The following is a 24,429-nucleotide window of genomic DNA, read 5'->3' on the forward strand; positions in this document are numbered from 1 at the left end:
CAGATGGTATGGACTCTTTGTATCAGTCACATCATTGGAGGGGCCTGTTTGTTCTGCTCATCTTAAAGAAGCTAGTCTCCTCCTCTGCTATGGATGATACAGCGAAGAATGCTGGCTTAGTTGTTAAGATGAGTGGAACAGCCAGCCTCCTTCAGTGATGTGACACACACAGAGTCCGTATCACATGACCTGGTGTTGGAAATAGGACAGAAGGGGAGGTTCTGACACCGCAGGTCCAGGAAAGGATTTCCCCACCTCAGACAACCCCTTGAAGATGTCTACTGACTACTGCTCCCTCTAAGTTGCCCAGCTGCACAGTCCCAAAGCTTATCCCCAGGGCAACGATCAGTGGGCCTCCTCCTGTTACGGTCAGGGCAGCGATCAGTGGGGCCCCCCCCCCCCCCTGTTACGGCCGGGGCAGCGATCAGTGGGCCCCCTCCTGTTACGGTCAGGGCAGCGATCAGTGGGGCCCCCCCCCCCCCTGTTCCGGCCAGGGCAGCGATCAGTGGGCCCCCCCCCCCCCTGTTACGGCCAGGGCAGCGATCAGTGGGGCCCCCCCCTGTTACGGCCGGGGCAGCGATCAGTGGGCCCCCCCCCCTGTTACGGCCGGGGCAACGATCAGTGGGGCCCCCTCCTGTTTCGGCCGGGGCAACGATCAGTGGGCCCCCTCCTGTTACGGCCGGGGCAACGATCAGTGGGCCCCCTCCTTGTTATGGCCCGGGCAACTTTGTAGAAAAGAGAAACTTGTATGCCTTTGGTCCAGCAGGTTAAACCCTTACCCTTCCACTAGGGATCTTAAAATTATCAGTTTTACTACCATAGAAAACGGGGAATATTGACAATAACTCTTTTACTGTCTCAGACTTCTAGACATAGAGATGTTACTCTCTATCATACCCTAGACCATCGGTGATGCAAAAAACATCTTCATTGGCCTAGACCTGGTGATATGTAATACTACTTGGCTGGTTCCTAGGTGGTCCCGTGTATTTGGCTGCTTTATATGCAATTATTAAGGCTCTTTACATTAATATTTGATGCTGTTATGTATCACCTGGCTTATAATAGTGCCCAAACTGCTTACTGTTACAAAGTCTTAGAGGGAACTAACTCTTGGACTCTGATACAGAACTTGTCATAAAGCACCAGTGAACCGTTTGGGGCTCGATCACAAGCTGTATGTGAGGGATTTCACGTGATTTGAAATTTGCAGTGACCCCTTTTGGATCCCACCCATATTAGACATTTGGCAAGATGACATCTAGGTTGAGTTCCCCTTTTCAATGAATTAGGCTTTCTTGTTTAGCTGCAGTGGGTTTTGAAGCTTCTGGTCAGGATCTTGCTTAAACCGCCTGTATTATGTAAGCTGGTGGTACTGCTGCTTTTCTCAGTATTGGTCTTCATAGTTCTGTTTTCTACAGAATGGTGTTGTACAACTGTAAAGAGGATACTGTAACATCGTTATTGTCCAACTCTGAAGAGTCTCATGTTCTCCCAGGTTCTTCTTTCAAAATAATGTGCCGACCACGATTAAGTAGAGTTTATGACCAGCAGGGTCATATGTGGAGCTTCATACCTTCGGGCATGTCATATGTCTTACAGGCAAGCAGAAGTGTTTCTTTCGTGTATGTGACCGGGTCATTGTGCTTATTCTGGAACTTTCATTTTGTAAATAGTTGTCGATGCATATATTTTCTGTTGTCACATGGTCATTCCTGGACAATTAAAGCAATTGTCTTCTTAAATGATCAAGAATGATCTGTTTTAAGAGAGGGATAGACCTCCAAACTTGGAGTAGGTAGAAACTAAAGCCCCATTTACATGCAAAGATGATCACTCAAAATTCATTCAAAAGATAATGAGAATGACCATTTTGAGCGATCATTTTGCATAAAGTACTAACGAGCACTTATGCCCATTAGTACTTTATCAGCTTCATTTGCGTGTAAATGAGCCTCCGGGGGCTGTTGCAGAACTCAGCAGGAGGTCTGAGCTCTATAATTAGCTCAATCGTTCAGCCACAGGCTTCTAAGAGAAATCAATATAATATCTAGCTCCCTTGTAGATAACAGCCTGCAGGCTGTTTTCAGCCATGGGCTACACAGAGAATACAATGTGTGCTCCCAGTGTGCGGTCTGAACAATAGTTTTTATGCTGAACTAAAAATCATCGTTCAAACGAAAAGTGCACGATGGTAGCATTTACACACGACAATCATCGCTTAAAAGCCATCGTTTTTAGCAAATTTTGAGCGATAATCGTTGCGTGTAAAACTCTGCTCTACTTTTGAAGTCCTAACTTGGATAAATTGTGAGAGTGCATGTACAAAAGGGAGAAGCCACAGCCCCCCAAAAATTGAAGGTTAGATTTATAGGGTTTGTCCAGTTTAGAAAACCCATTCTCATATACCCTACTAGGGAATTCTGTGTTAATAGTTGGGTGGGGGGAGGGGTCCTTGTTTTTTGGCCAGTACATCTCTCCCTCTGGAAGACTTGTCTGTTCCTGCATTACGTAGACAGTTCAGTGATGTTAATGGGCACTGTAATACTTCATTTTTCCTGTGGTGGTGCTGTAGGGAAATTGAACACTTAGGGCTCATGCCCACCGACGGAGCAGGATACGCCCGCGGTTTTACGCCGCGGGAATAAACAAAAAAGTCCCCTCTGGTTATCACGGAAAAATGCAAGTTTTTCCACGGTCTCCATTAATACTATATTATAGGACACCTCCCGCCACAGAAAAATGTGATGAAATAGAACATGCCGCGATTTTTTTTCTCGCGATGTAAATCCGCAGCAGAATCCCGCATGTGAGGGCTGAGCTATTAGTTTCAATAGAACCTAATAGCTGCATTATTCCTCTGCGGATTTACGTCGCGGGAACCGTGGTGCAAATCCGTCCATGTGGTATTCTGAAGAGTAAAAGTAATTCCAATTGTGACCCATTCACTGGATGGGTGAAAACTGATAAATCAGTGGGGGTGTGCCTACTATAACAAATATATATTTGTTATACATGACTAGTCTGTAATGCTAACATTAAATGCAGAAGCCTTTTTATTTTTTGATAATTTTAGTTGAAAACTTTTGTGTTGCCTAATAAAGTAAATATTCATGAGCCAACCGTTTCAGAGAAACAGGTCAGGAGGAAATATTAGGTTAGCACTAGAGATGAGCGAGCATACTCGATAAGGCAAACTACTCGAGCGAGTAGTGCCTTATTCGAGTACCTGCCCGCTCGTCTCTAAAGATTCGGCTGCCGGCGCGGGTGACAGGTGAGTTGCGACGGTGAGCAGGGGGGAGAGAGAGCCCTCCCCCGCCCCCTGCCGGCACCCGAATCTTTAGAGACGAGCGGGCAGGTACTTGCATAAAGCACTACTTGCTCGAGTAGTTTGCCTTATTGAGTATGCTCGCTCATCTCTAGTTAGCAGTAACATATACACCTACTCTTCCTAGCTGGGGAGTTTTCCAATATACAAGACTATTTGCAAGGAAGACATTACAGCAATAAACCTAAAACACAAGTGATTCTAGCTACATGGTTCCATGGGAGAGGATGGACCCGTTGGATGTGCTACCTGGCGGTAAGCTCCGCCTACTTGGCACCACCGTCAATGGTCCGGCAAATCTCTTCTTAACCTATCGTAGTTTTGCTATGTGGTTGACTGCTGGTGGCTATTTAATCCTTTTTCATTAGGCGTCTCTTGCACTCTCTCTTGTCTCTGTTCCAGTACAAACTAATCTGGAGGAAGTATCACCAATTATGAAAAGCAAACATTTTGTTAGTAATTTCCTGTTTTACAGAAAGTTTACTCTCCTCGCTAGAAAATGACTCATTTACTCCCTCTTACTGTGACTATGGACAACATAGAAATTATGCCGAGCGCTCTAGAAGACCCAGGTAGACCCGAGTCGAATTGGACCCTGTAGTAATGCTTTACGGCAGTCTACCATTTCAAGTAATTCTAGGCTTAGCATTTGTATCCAACGTGCAACCGCATTTGGCAACACCCTGTTATAGAAAAGGACACGGCCAGAATTTTGCAAAGGCGGGGGTGGAGTATTACAAAATTGTGTTCAGGGTTGACTTGATGCTTGATACGCCTCTGTTCTTATACTTTACTACATATTACATCCCTGCTTCCTCCCATCTGCTTCACCCTATGAGTATTATGTTCTATTACTCATAACTATACTTCTATGAGGAAGCGGGCCTTTATAGCAGTAATGTCTAGTTGATTTCGGAAGGCGAAGACGTTAAGTCCAGTGAAGTTCGTACAGGACTATATACATTGTTCTACGTATCGCCAAACACAGGGCATTCATAACTGGTGAAACCACAAGCCTGGACTTACTCTGGACAAACTCCCTTGGTGCATGTCATGGATATGATGTGGTTAGGAGGAGGCATTTATCTCCTGCCATTTTCTTTAACCCTTGTGGTACTTTAGAAATTTACTAATAAAATGCAAGTTTCTTCCAAACTACTGCACGGATACATACAGCGCACAGATTGCTGTAATCGGCGAACCTGTCACAACTTTGTGCTGCTCTCAGAGAGGACTGGGAAAAGATGGTGACAGATTTCCTTTACAGTATATTTCAAATAAGATATCTTTCTCCTCAAATATCTGTAAAAGAAAGTACATAAAAAGGTAAACTAAGTGGTGGGAGCTCGGTTCCCCTGATTAAAGGGAGTGGGTTTCCAACCTGATTTTTAGCTCATTAAGGACCAAACACGTTTCAGTTTTGCATTCTAATTTTACGTCCCCTCCATCAAAAAAACGAAAACATAGCTTTTTGGTTTTCTCGTCAGCATAGCCGTGTGAGGGCTTGTTTTTCTGGACAAATATTTTAATGGCGGTATTGAATGTAGCTCATAATGTATTGAAAAACCTTTTAAACATTTCTAAGTGCGGTAAAAGGGGAATTGGGGAAAAATGTAATCGTGCCATTTTTGGGGGTTGGCGGTGGTGTCTCTTTATGGCTCACATGTTGCAGGGCTTGTTTCATGAAGGTCGGGCGAACTTTAGTTTTCATTGGTACTAATATGGGATACAAACAGTTTTTTGATCGGCATTACTGGAGCTGCATTTTTTGCTTACAACATCCAGTGTGCGTGATAAATAATGCAAGATTTTGCACATGGGCAAACCAATTATTTTGATGGCTCTTTTTTAATGTTATTGTGAAAACTAGGAAATGACTGTTGTTTTTTTTAACTCTTAATATTTATTTTTTTTCTTGCGATCTTCTGATTGCTTGTACAATATACTACAGTACTTTTGTATTGCAGTATATTGTCCTTTTGCAGACAACGCTGAAGCCTTCACGAGGCCCCAGGCAGTTGCCATGGTAACCCATCAACATCCTGCGATCGTGTCTGACCCATTTAGTATATTGAAAACTTTTTTTGTTTTAGTGCATCTTATAACTGCTATATATCTCTATGCAGCACAGCTGAATTGGTATCCTCAAGTGTAGAGTATGGTCTTGAGTGGTTTAGGATGGTCATAATATAGCTGCCTTTTAGGGTCTGCAATAAGACACTAGTATGGTTCAGTAGAAGCACAGCGTTCCCGGTCTTGCTTCAGTATTGCATCAAAAGCCGACTCTGTTACAGCCCCTGGCCTGATGTGAGCTCTCGAGTATGTTGGTAGAGCATCATATTCTGTGTCCACAGAGATTCTTACCAGTAAATTGTGTTGCATCAGTGACTTATACCATCTTGTCCTCCTACAGGTTGCAGGCAGCAGTGTTGTTGTACCGCACAATTCTGCTTTGGGCTCCATGAACGTAGATGCGGTGTGTGAAAAACTCAAACAGATTGATGGCATTGACCAGAGCATGTTGGCTCAGTACACCGCCACCATCCGCAAGGTATGCAAAGTCAATAAACTATTGGGTAATGCATAAGATTACAAAACTCACAAAAGTTTGAGATTATAGCCTCTCCTGCCCAGACTTTTTGCACTTGCAGTTCCATATGTTACATCTGGATTCATGACTGTATTTGCAGCATTGTAAGTACTCCAAAAGTGGCACCGTTTTCGTTCACGGTCATTGGCCAACTACGATGTTGGGGTACCTTTCAGATGGTCTGTAAACACATCGGCTGCGATTCATAGACTATGCTGATCTCTTAATTGGTCATTTTTTTTCCTCACCCAGGCAAACATCAATGGACGTGTCCTGACACAGTGCGGCATGGACGAGTTGAAGAAGGAGATGAGCATGAACTTTGGCGATTGGCATCTGTTCAAGAGCATGGTGAGGGCGGCAATCAAAAATTTACAAAAATTTTCGACACATTGAATTTTAGATCTGATGACAGATAAATCATTACTGTAATTGGTCATTGAAGTATGGGAGAAGATGCAAAATAAGTGGTGGCTTTACATGGGCCACATAGCGGCCGAGAATTCATTAGGATGACGAAGTTTCAACGATAGTTCTGCCGTGTAAATGCAGGACCTGACAGATTACTTAGTGAGAAGTCTCTCAGTAGTCGCTAGTCGGTTCGTTTCATCTTACTGAAACTAAGCAACTAGTCAGTGAGTTCTCAGTGTAAATGGGCAGTCATTCAATTTTTACACCGCATGTAGGCGGGTGGCCGTATGAGATCTTCAGCATGCTCTTCCTCCATTCACGGAATGACTATGTCTCCTGTGTGAAAGCACAGGAGTGATAGTTGTTGGGACGACTATTGGGTGCTTCTATGCCTGATTAGTCGTTCAATGCAAAGACACCCTTAGATGGTCATTTTGGGAACTCTGTGTCCTTTCAGTATTCTGTCTTCCCATTAACCCTTTCCAGTCCAATGTCGGGCCTGCCCCGACATCATCATTTTCCTCCACAGCTCCGATGTCGGGGCAGGCCCGACACTGCAGTGCAGGAGTGGATCTGCACCCGATCGTCAGGCACATCGGGTGCAGATGCACTCCTTTACTGGTCGTCATCGAGGACCCCCGAGGAGAAGGCAGAAAGGGTTTTTAACCCTTTCTGCCCACTTCTTTATACATTACATAGCGCTCAATTAGCGCTATGCAATGCATAGATTCCGGCCGGCGATCATGTGACCGCCGGTGTTACCTGACCCCCGGCGGTCACATGAACGCCGAGCCGGGAGCCTGCACCGTGCAAGGACCTGCTTACCTGACCAGCGTCTTGTGCATTCTCCTTCTGTCTCCCGACCCGGCGATCATGTGACCGCCAGGTGTCACCTGACCCCAGCGGTCACATGATCGCCGAGCCGGGAGGCAGAAGGAGAATGCACAAGACGCCGGTCAGGTAAGCAGGTCCCTCCCTGCACCCTCCTGAACTCTGTCAGATCAGGAGGGTGCAGGGAAAATGTATTTTTTCTCACCCATTCTTCCAGCTCCAATTTATTTGGAGTTGGGGAGAATGGGTTACGAAAAATAAATGGATTGGAAAGGGTTAACATCCGCACATACTGCTTCTACTTTGTGACATTTCTTCTTATAGAAAGTTGGACCCTCACAAGACAAGTGCAACAGTAAGATGTAGACATGGTAACGGGGTTGTATGACATGAAATAAACATAAGATGGGCGATTTCCATTTAAAAATAGTCACATGTAAGCATAAGTTATATTCGGTCCTGCATTTGTTTGAAAGGGGCTGAGTTGTAATACCAGCCACGACCAGTGGGTAAGGGCGGCGCAGTATAACAAGTAGACTTATTTTGTTAATCACAACCCTTTTTTAAATGTCATAATTATAACCTTTAAGATCTTTCTGCCTCCTATTACGAGACCTTAGATCTATTAAATTGTAGCGCACTATAGCTAACTGGTACAAAAGTCTTCCGTTTTCTGTTTAATTGGGAAGGGCAGGGGGGTCTCTGAACATGAGGATTGGAAGAATGTTCAGTGCAGATATTGATTGAATGCAGTAATAAGCATGTGACTGAAATAATTTAATCAGCTGCTAAACAGATTGACTTCAGCGCTCGCTTTAAAGAGATTAAGTATTTAAAACATTGCAAACGACTGTAAGAAAATGATTCAGGCTTAATTGTTCTCTTGAAAATGTCTTCCTGGAGCCTTTTGTTGAGATCTCGCCATAAACAGATGGAATCAGAACGCACAGATTACAGTTTGAAACAAGTCTCTTCTGTTTCACTTTCCTCTCTTTTTGTCCAGGCTTTTTTGGAGCAAGTGGGGGAGGAGTGCCGTTCTCATAATTGTCAAAATTTGAATTGGAAGTGGGTTTGCTTTGGGTAAAATAAGGATATCAATACTGTCGTCGTCCTCCTCTTGTAACAGGTTCAAGACATGAGAAGCTCTGAAACACATCAGATACATCCTGATGAAGGCCGAATGCCAGATCCGGTCAGAAACTTAGCGAGCCACAGCGACATTGGCCGACGTTCAATGCCAAATCCAGACTTGCCTCACAACAATCTTGCGGGCCAGAACTATGAGTTTGGCTTCAGCTTCGAGGACCTGAACACACTTGGTTTCGAGGAGGCTCCACGGCACAATGCTATGCCTTGGCAGGTACATATGTGGTTGAGATACTATGGGGTATGTGACATAAATGGTGCCGGGAAAGAAATGGCGGTGCACACTGCAGTCATGAATGAAAGAGTTGTAGCCTTTATGGGCAGCTAATATCTGAAGTCGTAGTCTTTCCTTTTTCTCAATGCCATTACATTATGATTTGTAGAGATCTGAATGCCATGAACCCCACCAATCCTGAGCTTAAAGGGGCCATGCAGTTGCCTCCCCTCCCTTAGTTGTTTGAGTGAATGGGGCCATATTTGGTGGCCTGGAGTGCCACTGTGCAGGTTAAAAATAATGAAAGTTATTCTGTAACAATAAAGGTGTTATAGGTTCTTTTGAACATGGTCAACAATATCTTGGTGTCATTGGTGGAGCCCTTGATATACATATCTGTGAGTTGCATTCGGTCCTGTAACTGATTATACAACTTAAGACAATGGTTTTGCATTAATATTTTCTATTACACATTTGTATTTCAGGCAAGAGCACACAGAACCCCAAGTTTAACCAGTCTTAATTCCCAAGAGTCCAACCAAGAGATTTCGAGGCTGACTGACAAAGTGCAAGCAGAATACAGAGATGCATACAGAGAATACATTGCTCAGATGGCTCAAATTGAAGGAGGAGTGGGATCGTCTACAATAAGTGGCAGGTCTTCTCCATTGAGTTCCAGTGCATACTACATCGGGCAGAGTACATCTGTCAGCAGCTCCTTGCAGTCTGCCTCCGAGCCAGACAAAGCAAAAGAGGCAGAACAAAAGCAAGAAGATGGAAGGAAGCCCTTCTTGATAAAGAGAAATGACGTTGTTGATTATACATCCTCAACCGTATCCACTACAGATGCTTCTCCCTTGGACCCAATCACTGAAGAAGATGAGAAGTCTGATCAGTCTGGTTCCAAACTTCTTCCGAGCAAGAAAAATGCAGAGAGATCAAGCCTCTTCCAAGCAGCAGATATAAAGCTTAAAGGAAGTGGGATGCGTTATCAGAAGCTCCCGAGTGATGAAGATGAGTCGGGGCCAGAGGAATCTGATAACACACCTCTTCTTAAAGATGGCAAAGACAAAAAGCCAGATTTGGCTGCTGAGAAGAAAGGGCCAGATCATGCAGCAGAGTCTGCCAGAACATTCATCAAGACCAAGGAATATCTGTCTGATGCTATCCTTGACAAGAAAGATTCTTCTGACTCTGGTGTCCGGTCCAATGAAAGTTCACCCAATCATTCTCTCAACAACGAGGCCACGGATGACTCCCAGATGGAAAAAGCCAACCTCATAGAGCTTGAGGATGACCGCCTGCGAAGTAAGCGAGGAATACCTAACAGTCTGAGTGGCCTTCAGGACCCCTCCATTGCACGCATGTCAATCTGCTCTGAAGACAAGAAAAGCCCATCAGAGAGCAGTCTTATTGCCAGCAGTCCTGAGGAGAATTGGCCACCTTGCCAGAAGGGCTTCAATCTCAACCGCACCCCCAGCACAGTAACACTCAACAATAACACCGGGAACCAAGACTTCGATGAAACTGCGGAAGCAAAAGAAGAGTCTCCAATCATTGTGGTCCCAGGTTCCAGCCCAGTGCACAATGAAAACCTGAAGCGCATGACCCACAAGAGAGGCCAACGTTCAGGCTACAGCCGGCTGGCTAAAGATACGTCAGAGCTGCACACAGTTACCTCCTCTGACACCGCTGGCTTTGCAGAAGAGCGAGAGAGTATCCTTTAAACTCAGTCTCCATCTGTTCAGCCTGTTCATGTGCTCATTCCATCCTTTTCAGCATTCGTTTTCATCATTCGCCCCCCTAAAAGCCTCCAACAGATTGTGGTCCTTAACATTGCTTCCTTAAAATGACCTGGAAAGTATTTAAGTGCACGAACCAGCAAGTAACTCAATAAAGGGCCCAGAACCCCACCATCCTCATCGGCTGTAGTCCCAACTCTGCTATGGAGAAGATTCCGGTTTCTGAGCTTGTTTTACTTAAAGGGACATTTGTCATTGTATTTTTTATTTACTTTTTATGTTTTTCTTGGGGGTGGTGCAACCCTACCATACCACATCGGGGAAGGTCATTCACCATCTCAGTGATTTGCCTGCATGAACTCTTATTTTCTCATTATATTCTGTTGGTGGAATGGGGCCACTCATCTCTAACCAGGACTAATAAATGAGGACTTGGTACTTGTCATTATTTGTGTGGGTGGAACTGGACATTGGTATTGAGAAGTAAGCATTTCTTAGTTAGGATTGCCGGAGCCTTGAGGGAACCAGAAAAAGTGATAAAAGCAAGACCTATTAGAAGAACCATGCTTACGTAATATGAACCGAACATCTGTACCAAGAATTGTGACCAGTTCAACATTTAGATGGTCCGAGAGCGATGTGTGTTACAGGAAACAGAAGCTTAACGCTCCATACAATCAATATAAAGTTGCTTCAGAGGCGGTATTCCCATTTCCGCTATTCGTGTCGGAGATGAGCATACACATCTGTATGTCCCGGCCAACAGTGACTGGGACGCTGTTCTTGTAACTCCCATAGAAGTAAATGGAAGTTATTGAAACTGTGTAGCACAGCAAACTATGTTGCTCCCCTAACTACTGAGTTGTGGAAACTGTGTAGTTCGTTGTGTAACACTGTTTCTGTATCTTCCATTCACGCCTATGGGAGTTACAGGATTAGGATAGAGCAGCCAGTCAATGGTGACCGCCGCACACAGCCGGATATTCTCAGCTCATCCATGATTGATTTAGATGGAAATACCCATCCAGGCGGCATGTAGATATAGGAGAAAATTAATGCCACGTACAAATGAAACTTTTTTTTTTAAGGTGTCCCTTTAAGACTACAAGAATTTTGTGCTTTATACATTATTAATTTTCATTGTTTCATCAATTCCATGTATGCAAAAGAAACTGAAAGTTTACCATTTGCTACGCTGCCTAGATGACCAGCCTTAGTGTGTCTGCATAATTTATTTGCTCCATTTATTGTATGTGAAGCTGGATCCCTTGTAAAAGTCTCAACAACCTGGTACCTGAACACCGAGAATAGTTGGTGAATCCTGTTATTGCTCATGCACATTACTGTATCGCACTACCATTGAGTTATATGGTGCTGTAATATGGTGTCTATAGGGCCAATGCCTAAACTGCTGCAAGTGGCTCACTAACCCTTGGAGCATTGGTCTCCAAACTGGGGCTTGCCAGCTGCTGCAAAAGTACAGCACTTAGCATTATGGGAGTTGTTGTTTCCTAAAAGCCAGAAAGCGACAGGTCCATGAACACGGCCTTAGGGCAGAAAAATACTTTACCCAATCGATATCCTGTGGAATACTAACAAAGACATACGGCATATCTGTTATGTCCTGTACAGCAGCTTTCTGGCATACAGAAGTCGCAAGTTTGGCACATGGACCAAAACTGTGGGTCCCTTTCCCCCTTGAGTTTTTATGTTAGGCCTGACCATTTTTTTTTTAAATAGTGGCCAGTGCCTAGCATTAAGGGGCATGGCCTCACAGTCTGTCACATTTAGTATAGGTTATGCTAGAAACGGTCCCATCTGGCAGCACATCCATGTGCCAGAAGGAAATCGGATGTATTAAGAGATTTGCACCTCCCTAATACATTTGTTACTCAGCTGGGTGCACAGATTACGTTACTGGTGTATGAAGCATCGGTGTAAGTAAACATGCTCCATAGTCTGTAAGGCAGGAATCTACCAGGGTGTGAAGAATTTTTACAAGGCCTCCTAAATGCTGGACCCCTCCATTTTTACATTCTCATTCCTCATAAATGCGTTGTGGTTACCTTTGGGGTCTTCGTTGGTTTCCTTGGTTCTAAATATTTTCCAGGGTCAACTGTGTGATTTCTTTCATCACGTTGAGTCTATAGCTGTGTAGAAATGAGTCTCCGTGTCATAAGTATAGTGACTGTATACACCAGTGACGTGTTTGTGAGCCGTCGTACAGTATAGTCTTTAACTGGACTGCATGTTCTAGATGTGTTGATGTTTTGGCCATCGAGTGAAGTCTGTATTGTCGTGTGGGGTGGATAAGCTAAACGTGTGATGCACAGTAGATATCTGTAGAGGACTATTGGCATCCTTACAGAAGATTAAACAGTCTGTTGTCTGTGGGTGCCTGTATACATCATCCATTCGTCATGGGTACCACACTGGGTGATCAGGAGATCCACTGTGCCGTACGGCTTTCTTAAATACTTAGAATGGATCCTAGTGCAAATGAGATAGCAAAGTGTTTGCTTGAAGGAAGTTATCTTCTCCTTCATGCTAGGATGGGATCACAAGACAAGCAGGACAGAGGAGCTCCTAAAAGTGCTGCAAACGCTTCCTTACGACTATCAATGGATACCTTAGTTTGTAGAAAGGAATACAGACAGTCCGCCTAGATGGTTTCTAAAAGAGCCACCTTCTCACATGGTTCCTCAAGTGCATGCAGCAAAACCTAGTCGATGTTTGTGTCTTGTGTAGCTGTAACTTTTGATATTGTTGGCCATTGCTTGCTATGGTGTTATATTGATGTACAATGCTCCCATGATGCAGTACCTGTGAGGGTTCATAGAACATTCTGTAGTTCCCGATGCATGGTCTACCAAAACCGTAGACAAGCAGGATTAGAACAACCATATGTTCCCTCTGGTAGCGATTCCTAAATTCTTTAAGCAGTTTGTCCAGGTTCAGCTCCTTCTACATTTTTGAGGATTTTAAACAATCCTCTAGTTTCGCAGCAAAATTCTGTCCATGAGGGGTGTATTGCCCATTAATTATGTTTGTTGCAATCCCTTTGATCAGCCAGCTCTCGGTCCTGTTTTTGGCAATCAAAGATGGCTGCAGCAATTTTCTAACTACCTAGTGCACAGCTCTCTGATTGGCAAGTACTGATCACGTGAACAGTCCTGGCCAATCAGGGAACAGGTAAAGTGCACTAGTAGTCTAACACTACCAATGCACTGTGTGGATTACGAAGTCTGAAGATTGCATTCACTATCTTGGATAGCTGAAACCGACAGGTCACAGGGCTAGCAGAGAAGTAATATACACCCTCCTTCTCCGATCCTGTGAACCAGAGGGTCGGTTTAAGGTTTTGAGTAGAGAAAACGGACTTGCATAGATCGTCCTATAATGACAACACATGCAATGGTCACATGACCTCCTCCTCCAATGGTTCTAGTGCCATAAGCATACTTCGCAAGAGCGAATAGAAATGGCAGTGGTTGACATCACAGGTCTGTTGCGTTGTTCTGCAAGCACCTCTGTGTCTTACATAGAAGCTCAGACCCCTGAGCACACCCTTTAAGTGCTGGAGAGAGATGAAGCAGCTGTGTGGGGTATCCTGCTCCCTACATAACACTACATCTTGCCCGGGATGCTGTTGGTCTATGGAGCTTGCATGACAGTATTAAAATTTCTCTTTCAAAGTGATGTAAATGGTTTGGTGTCGTGAAAATGGCAAATAAAATATCTGACTTTATCAGTGACTTCACGAGTCTTCTGTGTTTATTGGAGATGGTAATGCTCCGGGGGGAAAACTTCTTCCTTGGGACCTTCCACCACTTCCACTGAATGTACGGAGTGATTGCAATTAAACTAGAGGAGCTCAAAGGGCTGTAGTGTAAAAAGTATGGGGCACAACCCAATAGAAGTTGGTGTGTATATTAGGGTATAGGAGGGGGGGGGGGGGGGTAAATTTCTCAAATAAAAATTTAGTGCCAAATGTTACCACTGGGGAATATTTGGCGCTGTACGCAAATGGTATGGCACATTGTACCATACCTATAGGAATACATACAAAGAACGCCCATTGTACCATATCTATAGGAACATGTACAAGCAGCGACCATTGTACCATATCTATAGGAACACGTACAAGAACGCACATTGTACCATATCTATAGGAACACGTACAAGAACGCACATTGTACCATATCTATAGGACCATGTACAAGGAGAACACATTGTACCATATCTATAGGAACATGTACAAGGAGAACACATTGTACCATATCTATAGGAACATGTACAAGGAGAGCACATTGTACCATATCTATAGGAACATGTACAAGGAGAGCACATTGTACCATATCTATAGGAACATGTACAAGGAGCACATATTATACCATACCCGTAGGAACATGTATAAGGAGCACATTGTACCATATCTATAGGAACATGTACAAGGAGAGCATATTGTACCATATCTGTAGGAACACGTACAAGGAGAGCACATTGTACCATATCTGTAGGAACATGTACAAGGAGAGCACATTGTACCATATCTATAGGAACATGTACAAGGAGAGCACATTGTACCATATCTATAGGAACATGTACAAGGAGAGCACATTGTACCACATCTATAGGAACATGTGCACATTGTACCACATCTATAGGAACATGTACAAGGAGAGCACATTGTACCATATCTATAGGAACACGTACAAGGAGCGCACATTGTACCATATCTATAGGAACATGCACAAGGAGGGCACATTGTACCATACCCATAGGAACATGTAGAAGGACCACATTATACCATATTTATAGAAACATGTACAAGAAGCACTTATCTGTAGGAACATGTACAAGTAGAGCACATTATACCATATCTGTAGGAACATGTACAAGGAGAACACATTGTACCAGATCTGTAGGAACATGTACAAGGAGAGCACATTGTACCAGATCTGTAGGAACATGTACAAGGAGCGCACATTGTACCATATCTGTAGGAACATGTACAAGGAGAGCACATTATACCATATCTGTAGGAACATGTACAAGGAGAACACATTGTACCAGATCTGTAGGAACATGTACAAGGAGAGCACATTGTACCAGATCTGTAGGAACATGTACAAGGAGAGCATATTGTACCATATCTATAGGAACATGTACAAGGAGAACACATTGTACCATATCTGTAGGAACATGTACAAGGAGAGCACATTGTACCATATCTATAGGAACATGTACAAGGAGCGCACATTGTACCATATCTATAGGAACATGTACAAGGAGAGCACATTGTACCATATCTATAGGAACATGTACAAGGAGCGCACATTGTACCATATCTATAGGAACATGCACAAGGAGGGCACATTGTACCATACCCATAGGAACATGTAGAAGGACCACATTATACCATATTTATAGAAACATGTACAAGAAGCACTTATCTGTAGGAACATGTACAAGTAGAGCACATTATACCATATCTGTAGGAACATGTACAAGGAGAACACATTGTACCAGATCTGTAGGAACATGTAGAAGGAGAACACATTGTACCAGATCTGTAGGAACATGTACAACGAGAGCATATTGTACCATATCTAAAGGAACATGTACAAGGAGCGCACATTGTACCATATCTATAGGAACACGTACAAGGAGCGCACATTGTACCATATCTATAGGAACATGTACAAAGAGTGCACATTGTACCATATCTATAGGAACATGTACAAGGAGTGCACATTGTACCATATCTATAGGAACACGTACAAGGAGCGCACATTGTACCATATCTATAGGAACACGTACAAGGAGCGCACATTGTACCATATCTGTAGGAACAAGTACAAGGAACACACATTGTACCATATCTATAGGAACATGTACAAGGAGAGCACATTGTACCATATCTATAGGAACATGTACAAGGAGAGCATATTGTACCATATCTATAGGAACATGTACAAGGAGAACACATTGTACCATATCTATAGGAACATGTACAAGGAGCACATTGCACCATATCTATAGGAACATGTACAAGGAGCACATTGTACCATATCTGTAGGAACAAGTACAATGAACACACATTGTACCATATCTGTAGGAACATGTACAAGGAGAACACATTGTACCAGATCTGTAGGAACATGTACAAGGAGCACATTGTACCATATCTATAGGAACATGTACAAGGAGCACATTGTACCATATCTATAGGAACACGTACAAGGAGAGCACATTGTACCATATCTATAGGAACACGTACAAGGAGAGCACATTGTACCATATCTATAGGAACACGTACAAGGAGAGCACATTGTACCATATCTATAGGAACACGTACAAGGAGAGCACATTGTACCATATCTATAGGAACACGTACAAGGAGCGCACATTGTACCATATCTGTAGGTACATGTACAAGGAGAGCACATTGTACCATATCTATAGGAACATGTACAAGGAAAGCACATTGTACCATATCTATAGGAACATGTACAAGGAGAGCACATTGTACCATATCTATAGGAACATGTACAAGGAGCGCACATTGTACCATATCTATAGGAACATGTACAAGGAACACACATTATACCATACCCATAGGAACATGTACAAGCAGCATATTGTACCATATCTGTAGGAACATGTAGAAGGAGAACACATTATACCATATCTGTAGGAACATGTACAAGGAGCGCACATTATACCATATCTGTAGGAACATGTACAAGGAGAACACATTGTACCAGATCTGTAGGAACATGTACAAGGAACACATTGTACCATATCTATAGGAACACGTACAAGGAGAGCACATTGTACCATATCTATAGGAACACGTACAAGGAGAGCACATTGTACCATATCTATAGGAACACGTACAAGGAGAGCACATTGTACCATATCTATAGGAACACGTACAAGGAGCGCACATTGTACCATATCTATAGGAACATGTACAAGGAAAGCACATTGTACCATATCTATAGGAACATGTACAAGGAGCGCACATTGTACCATATCTATAGGAACATGTACAAGGAGCGCACATTGTACCATATCTATAGGAACACGTACAAGGAGCGCACATTGTACCATATCTATAGGAACATGTACAAGGAAAGCACATTGTACCATATCTATAGGAACATGTACAAGGAGCGCACATTGTACCATATCTGTAGGAACATGTACAAGGAGCGCACATAGTACCATATCTATAGGAACAAGTACAAGGAACACACATTATACCATACCCATAGGAACATGTACAAGCAGCATATTGTACCATATCTATAGGAACATGTACAAGGAGAACATATTATACCATATCTGTAGGAACATGTACAAGGAGCGCACATTGTACCATATCTGTAGGAACATGTACAAGGAGAGCACATTATACCATATCTGTAGGAACATGTACAAGGAGAACACATTGTACCAGATCTGTAGGAACATGTACAAGGAGAGCACATTGTACCAGATCTGTAGGAACATGTACAAGGAGAGCATATTGTACCATATCTATAGGAACATGTACAAGGAGAACACATTGTACCATATCTGTAGGAACATGTACAAGGAGAGCACATTGTACCATATCTATAGGAACATGTACAAGGAGCGCACATTGTACCATATCTATAGGAACATGTACAAGGAGAGCACATTGTACCATATCTATAGGAACATGTACAAGGAGCGCACATTGTACCATATCTATAGGAACACGTACAAGGAGCGCACATTGTACCATATCTATAGGAACATGTACAAGGAAAGCACATTGTACCATATCTATAGGAACATGTACAAGCAGAGCACATTGTACCATATCTATAGGAACATGTACAAGGAGAGCACATTGTACCATATCTATAGGAACATGTACAAGGAGAGCACATTGTACCATATCTATAGGAACATGTACAAGGAGAGCACATTGTACCATTTCTATAGGAACATGCACAAGGAGGGCACATTGTACCATAACCATAGGAACATGTAGAAGGAGCACATTATACCATATTTATAAAAACATGTACAAGAAGCACTTATCTGTAGGAACATGTACAACTAGAGCACATTATACCATATCTGTAGGAACATGTACAAGGAGAGCATATTGTACCATATCTATAGGAACACGTACAAGGAGATCACATTGTACCATATCTATAGGAACATGTACAAGGAACACATTGCACCATATCTATAGGAACATGTACAAGGAGAACACATTGTACCATATCTATAGGAACATGTACAAGGAGAACACATTGTACCATATCTATAGGAACATGTACAAGGAGAACACATTGTACCATATCTATAGGAACATGTACAAGGAGAGCACATTGTACCATATCTATAGGAACATGTACAAGGAGAGCACATTGTACCATATATATAGGAACATGTACAAGGAGAGCATATTGTACCATATCTATAGGAACATGTACAAGGAGAGCATATTGTACCATATCTATAGGAACATGTACAAGGAGAACACATTGTAACAGATCTGTAGGAACATGTACAAGGAGAACACATTGTACCAGATCTGTAGGAACATGTACAACGAGAGCATATTGTACCATTTCTATAGGAACATGTACAAGGAGAACACATTGTACCATATCTATAGGAACATGTACAAGGAGAGCACATTGTACCATATCTATAGGAACATGTACAAGGAGTGCACATTGTACCATATATATAGGAACATGTACAAGGAGCGCACATTGTACCATATCTATAGGAACACGTACAAGGAGCGCACATTGTACCATATCTATAGGAACATGTACAAAGAGTGCACATTGTACCATATCTATAGGAACATGTACAAGGAGTGCACATTGTACCATATCTATAGGAACACGTACAAGGAGCGCACATTGTACCATATCTGTAGGAACACGTACAAGGAGCGCACATTGTACCATATCTGTAGGAACACGTACAAGGAGCGCACATTGTACCATATCTGTAGGAACACGTACAAGCAGCGCACATTATACCATATCTGTAGGAACATGTACAAGGAGCGCACATTGTACCATATCTGTAGGAACATGTACAAGGAGAGCACATTGTACCAGATCTGTAGGAACATGTACAAGGAGAGCACATTGTACCAGATCTGTAGGAACATGTACAAGGAGAGCATATTGTACCATATCTATAGGAACATGTACAAGGAGAACACATTGTACCATATCTATAGGAACATGTACAAGGAGAGCACATTGTACCATATCTATAGGAACATGTACAAGGAGAGCATATTGTACCATATCTATAGGAACATGTGCAAGGAGAACACATTGTACCATATCTATAGGAACATGTACAAGGAGCACATTGCACCATATCTATAGGAACATGTACAAGGAGCACATTGTACCATATCTATAGGAACACGTACAAGGAGAGCACATTGTACCATATCTATAGGAACACGTACAAGCAGCGCACATTGTACCATATCTATAGGAACATGTACAAGGAAAGCACATTGTACCATATCTATAGGAACATGTACAAGGAGAACACATTATACCATATCTGTAGGAACATGTACAAGGAGCGCACATTGTACCATATCTGTAGGAACATGTACAAGAAGAACACATTGTACCAGATCTGTAGGAACATGTAGAAGGAGAGCATATTGTACCATATCTATAGGAACATGTACAAGGAGAACACATTGTACCATATCTATAGGAACATGTACAAGGAGAGCACATTGTACCATATCTATAGGAACATGTACAAGGAGCGCACATTGTACCATATCTATAGGAACATGTACAAGGAGAACACATTGTACCATATCTATAGGAACATGTACAAGGAGGGCACATTGTACCATATCTATAGGAACATGTACAAGGAGCGCACATTGTACCATATCTGTAGGAACAAGTACAAGGAACTCACATTGTACCATATCTATAGGAACATGTACAAGGAGGGCACATTGTACCATATCTATAGGAACATGTACAAGGAGCGCACATTGTACCATATCTATAGGAACATGTTTAAGGAGAGCACATTGTACCATATCTATAGGAACATGTACAAGGAGCACATTGTACCATATCTATAGGAACAAGTACAATGAACACACATTGTACCATATCTGTAGGAACATGTACAAGGAGAACACATTGTACCAGATTTGTAGGAACATGTACAAGGAGCACATTGTACCATATCTATAGGAACATGTACAAGAAGCACATTGTACCATATCTATAGGAACACGTACAAGGAGCGCACATTGTACCATATCTATAGGAACACGTACAAGGAGCGCACATTGTACCATATCTGTAGGAACAAGTACAAGGAACACACATTGTACCATATCTATAGGAACATGTACAAGGAGCACATTGTACCATATCTATAGGAACACGTACAAGGAGCACACATTGTACCATATCTATAGGAGCACGTACAAGGAGCGCACATTATACCATATCTGTAGGAACATGTACAAGGAGCAGACATTATACCATATCTGTAGGAACATGTACAAGGAGAACACATTGTATCAGATCTGTAGGAACATGTACAAGGAGAGCATATTGTACCATATCTGTAGGAACACGTACAAGGAGCACATTGTACCATATCTATAGGAACACGTACAAGGAGAGCACATTGTACCATATCTATAGGAACACGTACAAGGAGCGCACATTGTACCATATCTATAGGAACATGTACAAGGAAAGCACATTGTACCATATCTATAGGAACATGTACAAGGAGCGCACATTGTACCATATCTATAGGAACATGTACAAGGAGCGCACATTGTACCATATCTATAGGAACACGTACAAGGAGCGCACATTGTACCATATCTATAGGAACATGTACAAGGAAAGCACATTGTACCATATCTATAGGAACATGTACAAGGAGAGCACATTGTACCATATCTGTAGGAACATGTACAAGGAGCGCACATAGTACCATATCTATAGGAACAAGTACAAGGAACACACATTATACCATACCCATAGGAACATGTACAAGCAGCATATTGTACCATATCTATAGGAACATGTACAAAGAGAGCACATTGTACCATACCTATAGGAACATGTTTAAGGAGCGCACATTGTACCATATCTATAGGAACATGTACAAGGAGCGCACATAGTACCATATCTATAGGAACAAGTACAAGGAACACACATTATACCATACCCATAGGAACATGTACAAGCAGCATATTGTACCATATCTATAGGAACATGTACAAGGAGAGCACATTGTACCATATCTATAGGAACATGTACAAGGAGAGCACATTGTACCATATCTATAGGAACATGTACAAGGAGCGCACATTGTACCATATCTATAGGAACATGCACAAGGAGGGCACATTGTACCATACCCATAGGAACATGTACAAGGAGCGCACATTGTACCATATCTATAGAAACATGCACAAGGAGGGCACATTGTACCATACCCATAGGAACATGTAGAAGGAGCACATTATACCATATTTATAGAAACATGTACAAGAAGCACTTATCTGTAGGAACATGTACAAGTAGAGCACATTATACCATATCTGTAGGAACATGTACAAGGAGAACACATTGTACCATATCTATAGGAACATGTACAAGGAAAGCACATTGTACCATATCTATAGGAACATGTACAAGGAGCGCACATTGTACCATATCTATAGGAACATGTACAAGGAGAGCACATTATACCTTATCTATAGGAACATGTACAAGGAGAGCACATTATACCATATCTGTAGGAACATGTACAAGGAGAACACATTGTACCAGATCTGTAGGAACATGTACAAGGAGAGCACATTGTACCAGATCTGTAGGAACATGTACAAGGAGAGCATATTGTACCATATCTATAGGAACATGTACAAGGAGAACACATTGTACCATATCTATAGGAACATGTACAAGGAGAGCACATTGTACCATATCTATAGGAACATGTACAAGGAGCGCACATTGTACCATATCTATAGGAACATGTACAAGGAGTGCACATTGTACCATATCTATAGGAACATGTACAAGGAGCGCACATTGTACCATATCTATAGGAACAAGTACAAGGAACGCACATTGTACCATATCTATAGGAACATGTACAAGGAGCGCACATTGTACCATATCTATAGGAACAAGTACAAGGAACGCACATTGTACCATATCTATAGGAACATGTACAAGGAGTGCACATTGTACCATATCTATAGGAACATGTACAAGGAGCGCACATTGTACCATATCTATAGGAACATGTACAAGGAGCGCACATTGTACCATATCTATAGGAACATGTACAAGGAACACACATTGTACCATATCTATAGGAACAAGTACAAGGAACGCACATTGTACCATATCTATAGGAACATATCCAAGGAGAGCACATTGTACCATATCTGTAGGAACACGTAGAAGGAGCGCACATTGTACCATATCTATAGGAACATGTACAAGGAACACACATTGTACCATATCTATAGGAACAAGTACAAGGAACGCACATTGTACCATATCTATAGGAAGAGATCCAAGGAGAGCACATTGTACCATATCTGTAGGAACACGTACAAGGAGCGCACATTGTACCATATCTATAGGAACACGTACAAGGAGCGCACATTGTACCATATCTATAGGAACATGTACAAGGAGAACACATTGTACCAGATCTGTAGGAACATATACAACGAGAGCATATTGTACCATATCTATAGGAACATGTACAAGGAGAGCATATTGTACCATATCTATAGGAACATGTACAAGGAGATCACATTGTACCATATCTATAGGAACATATACAAGGAGCGCACATTGTACCATATCTATAGGAACAAGTACAAGGAACGCACATTGTACCATATCTATAGGAACATGTACAAGGAGTGCACATTGTACCATATCTATAGGAACATGTACAAGGAGCGCACATTGTACCATATCTATAGGAACATGTACAAGGAGCGCACATTGTACCATATCTATAGGAACATGTACAAGGAGCGCACATTGTACCATATCTATAGGAACATGTACAAGGAACACACATTGTACCATATCTATAGGAACAAGTACAAGGAACGCACATTGTACCATATCTATAGGAACATATCCAAGGAGAGCACATTGTACCATATCTGTAGGAACACGTACAAGGAGCGCACATTGTACCATATCTATAGGAACATGTACAAGGAGAACACATTGTACCATATCTATAGGAACATGTACAAGGAGAGCACATTGTACCATATCTATAGGAACATGTACAAGGAGAGCACATTGTACCATATCTATAGGAACACGTACAAGGAGCGCACATTGTACCATATCTATAGGAACATGTAGAAGGAGAGCACATTGTACCATATCTGTAGGAACATGTACAAGGAGAACACATTGTACCAGATCTGTAGGAACATATACAACGAGAGCATATTGTACCATAACTATAGGAACATATACAAGGAGCGCACATTGTACCATATCTATAGGAACACGTACAAGGAGCGCACATTGTACCATATCTATAGGACCATGTACAAGGAACACACATTATACCATACCCATAGGAACATGTACAAGCAGCATATTGTACCATATCTATAGGAACATGTACAAAGAGAGCACATTGTACCATATCTATAGGAACATGTACAAGGAGCGCACATTGTACCATATCTGTAGGAACATGTACAAGGAGCGCACATTGTACCATATCTGTAGGAACATGTACAAGGAGCGCACATTGTACCATATCTATAGGAACAAATACAAGGAACACACATTATACCATACCCATAGGAACATGTACAAGGAGCACACATTATACCATACCCATAGGAACATGTACAAGGAGCACACATTATACCATACCCATAGGAACATGTACAAGCAGCACATTGTACCATATCTATAGAAACATGTACAAGAAGAGCACATTGTACCATATTTATAGGAACATGTACAAGGAGCACACATTATACCATACCCATAGGAACATGTACAAGAAGAGCACATTGTACCATATTTATAGGAACATGTACAAAGAGAGCACATTGTACCAT

At 42.2% G+C, this 24,429-nt stretch overlaps 1 protein-coding gene across 3 annotated transcripts in view; it reads left to right on the forward strand.

The window, feature by feature from the left end:
- The window catches only part of KIDINS220 (kinase D interacting substrate 220), a 137,639-nt gene extending 123,622 nt beyond the window's left edge, over positions 1–14,017 (forward strand). For all 3 annotated transcript variants that reach the window (XM_066597533.1, XM_066597516.1, XM_066597525.1), the window contains 5 exons: positions 5,742–5,879; positions 6,171–6,269; positions 8,287–8,520; positions 9,006–10,236; positions 10,372–14,017. In XM_066597533.1, the coding sequence (XP_066453630.1) occupies positions 5,742–5,879; positions 6,171–6,269; positions 8,287–8,520; positions 9,006–10,236; positions 10,372–10,409 (1,740 nt within the window). In that variant the 3' untranslated portion in view covers positions 10,410–14,017. The remainder of the gene's footprint in view (positions 1–5,741; positions 5,880–6,170; positions 6,270–8,286; positions 8,521–9,005; positions 10,237–10,371) is intronic.
- The last annotated feature ends 10,412 nt before the right edge of the window (positions 14,018–24,429 follow it).

Source organism: Eleutherodactylus coqui, chromosome 1 (genome assembly GCF_035609145.1).
Source record: "Eleutherodactylus coqui strain aEleCoq1 chromosome 1, aEleCoq1.hap1, whole genome shotgun sequence".
NCBI lineage: Eukaryota > Metazoa > Chordata > Amphibia > Anura > Eleutherodactylidae > Eleutherodactylus > Eleutherodactylus coqui.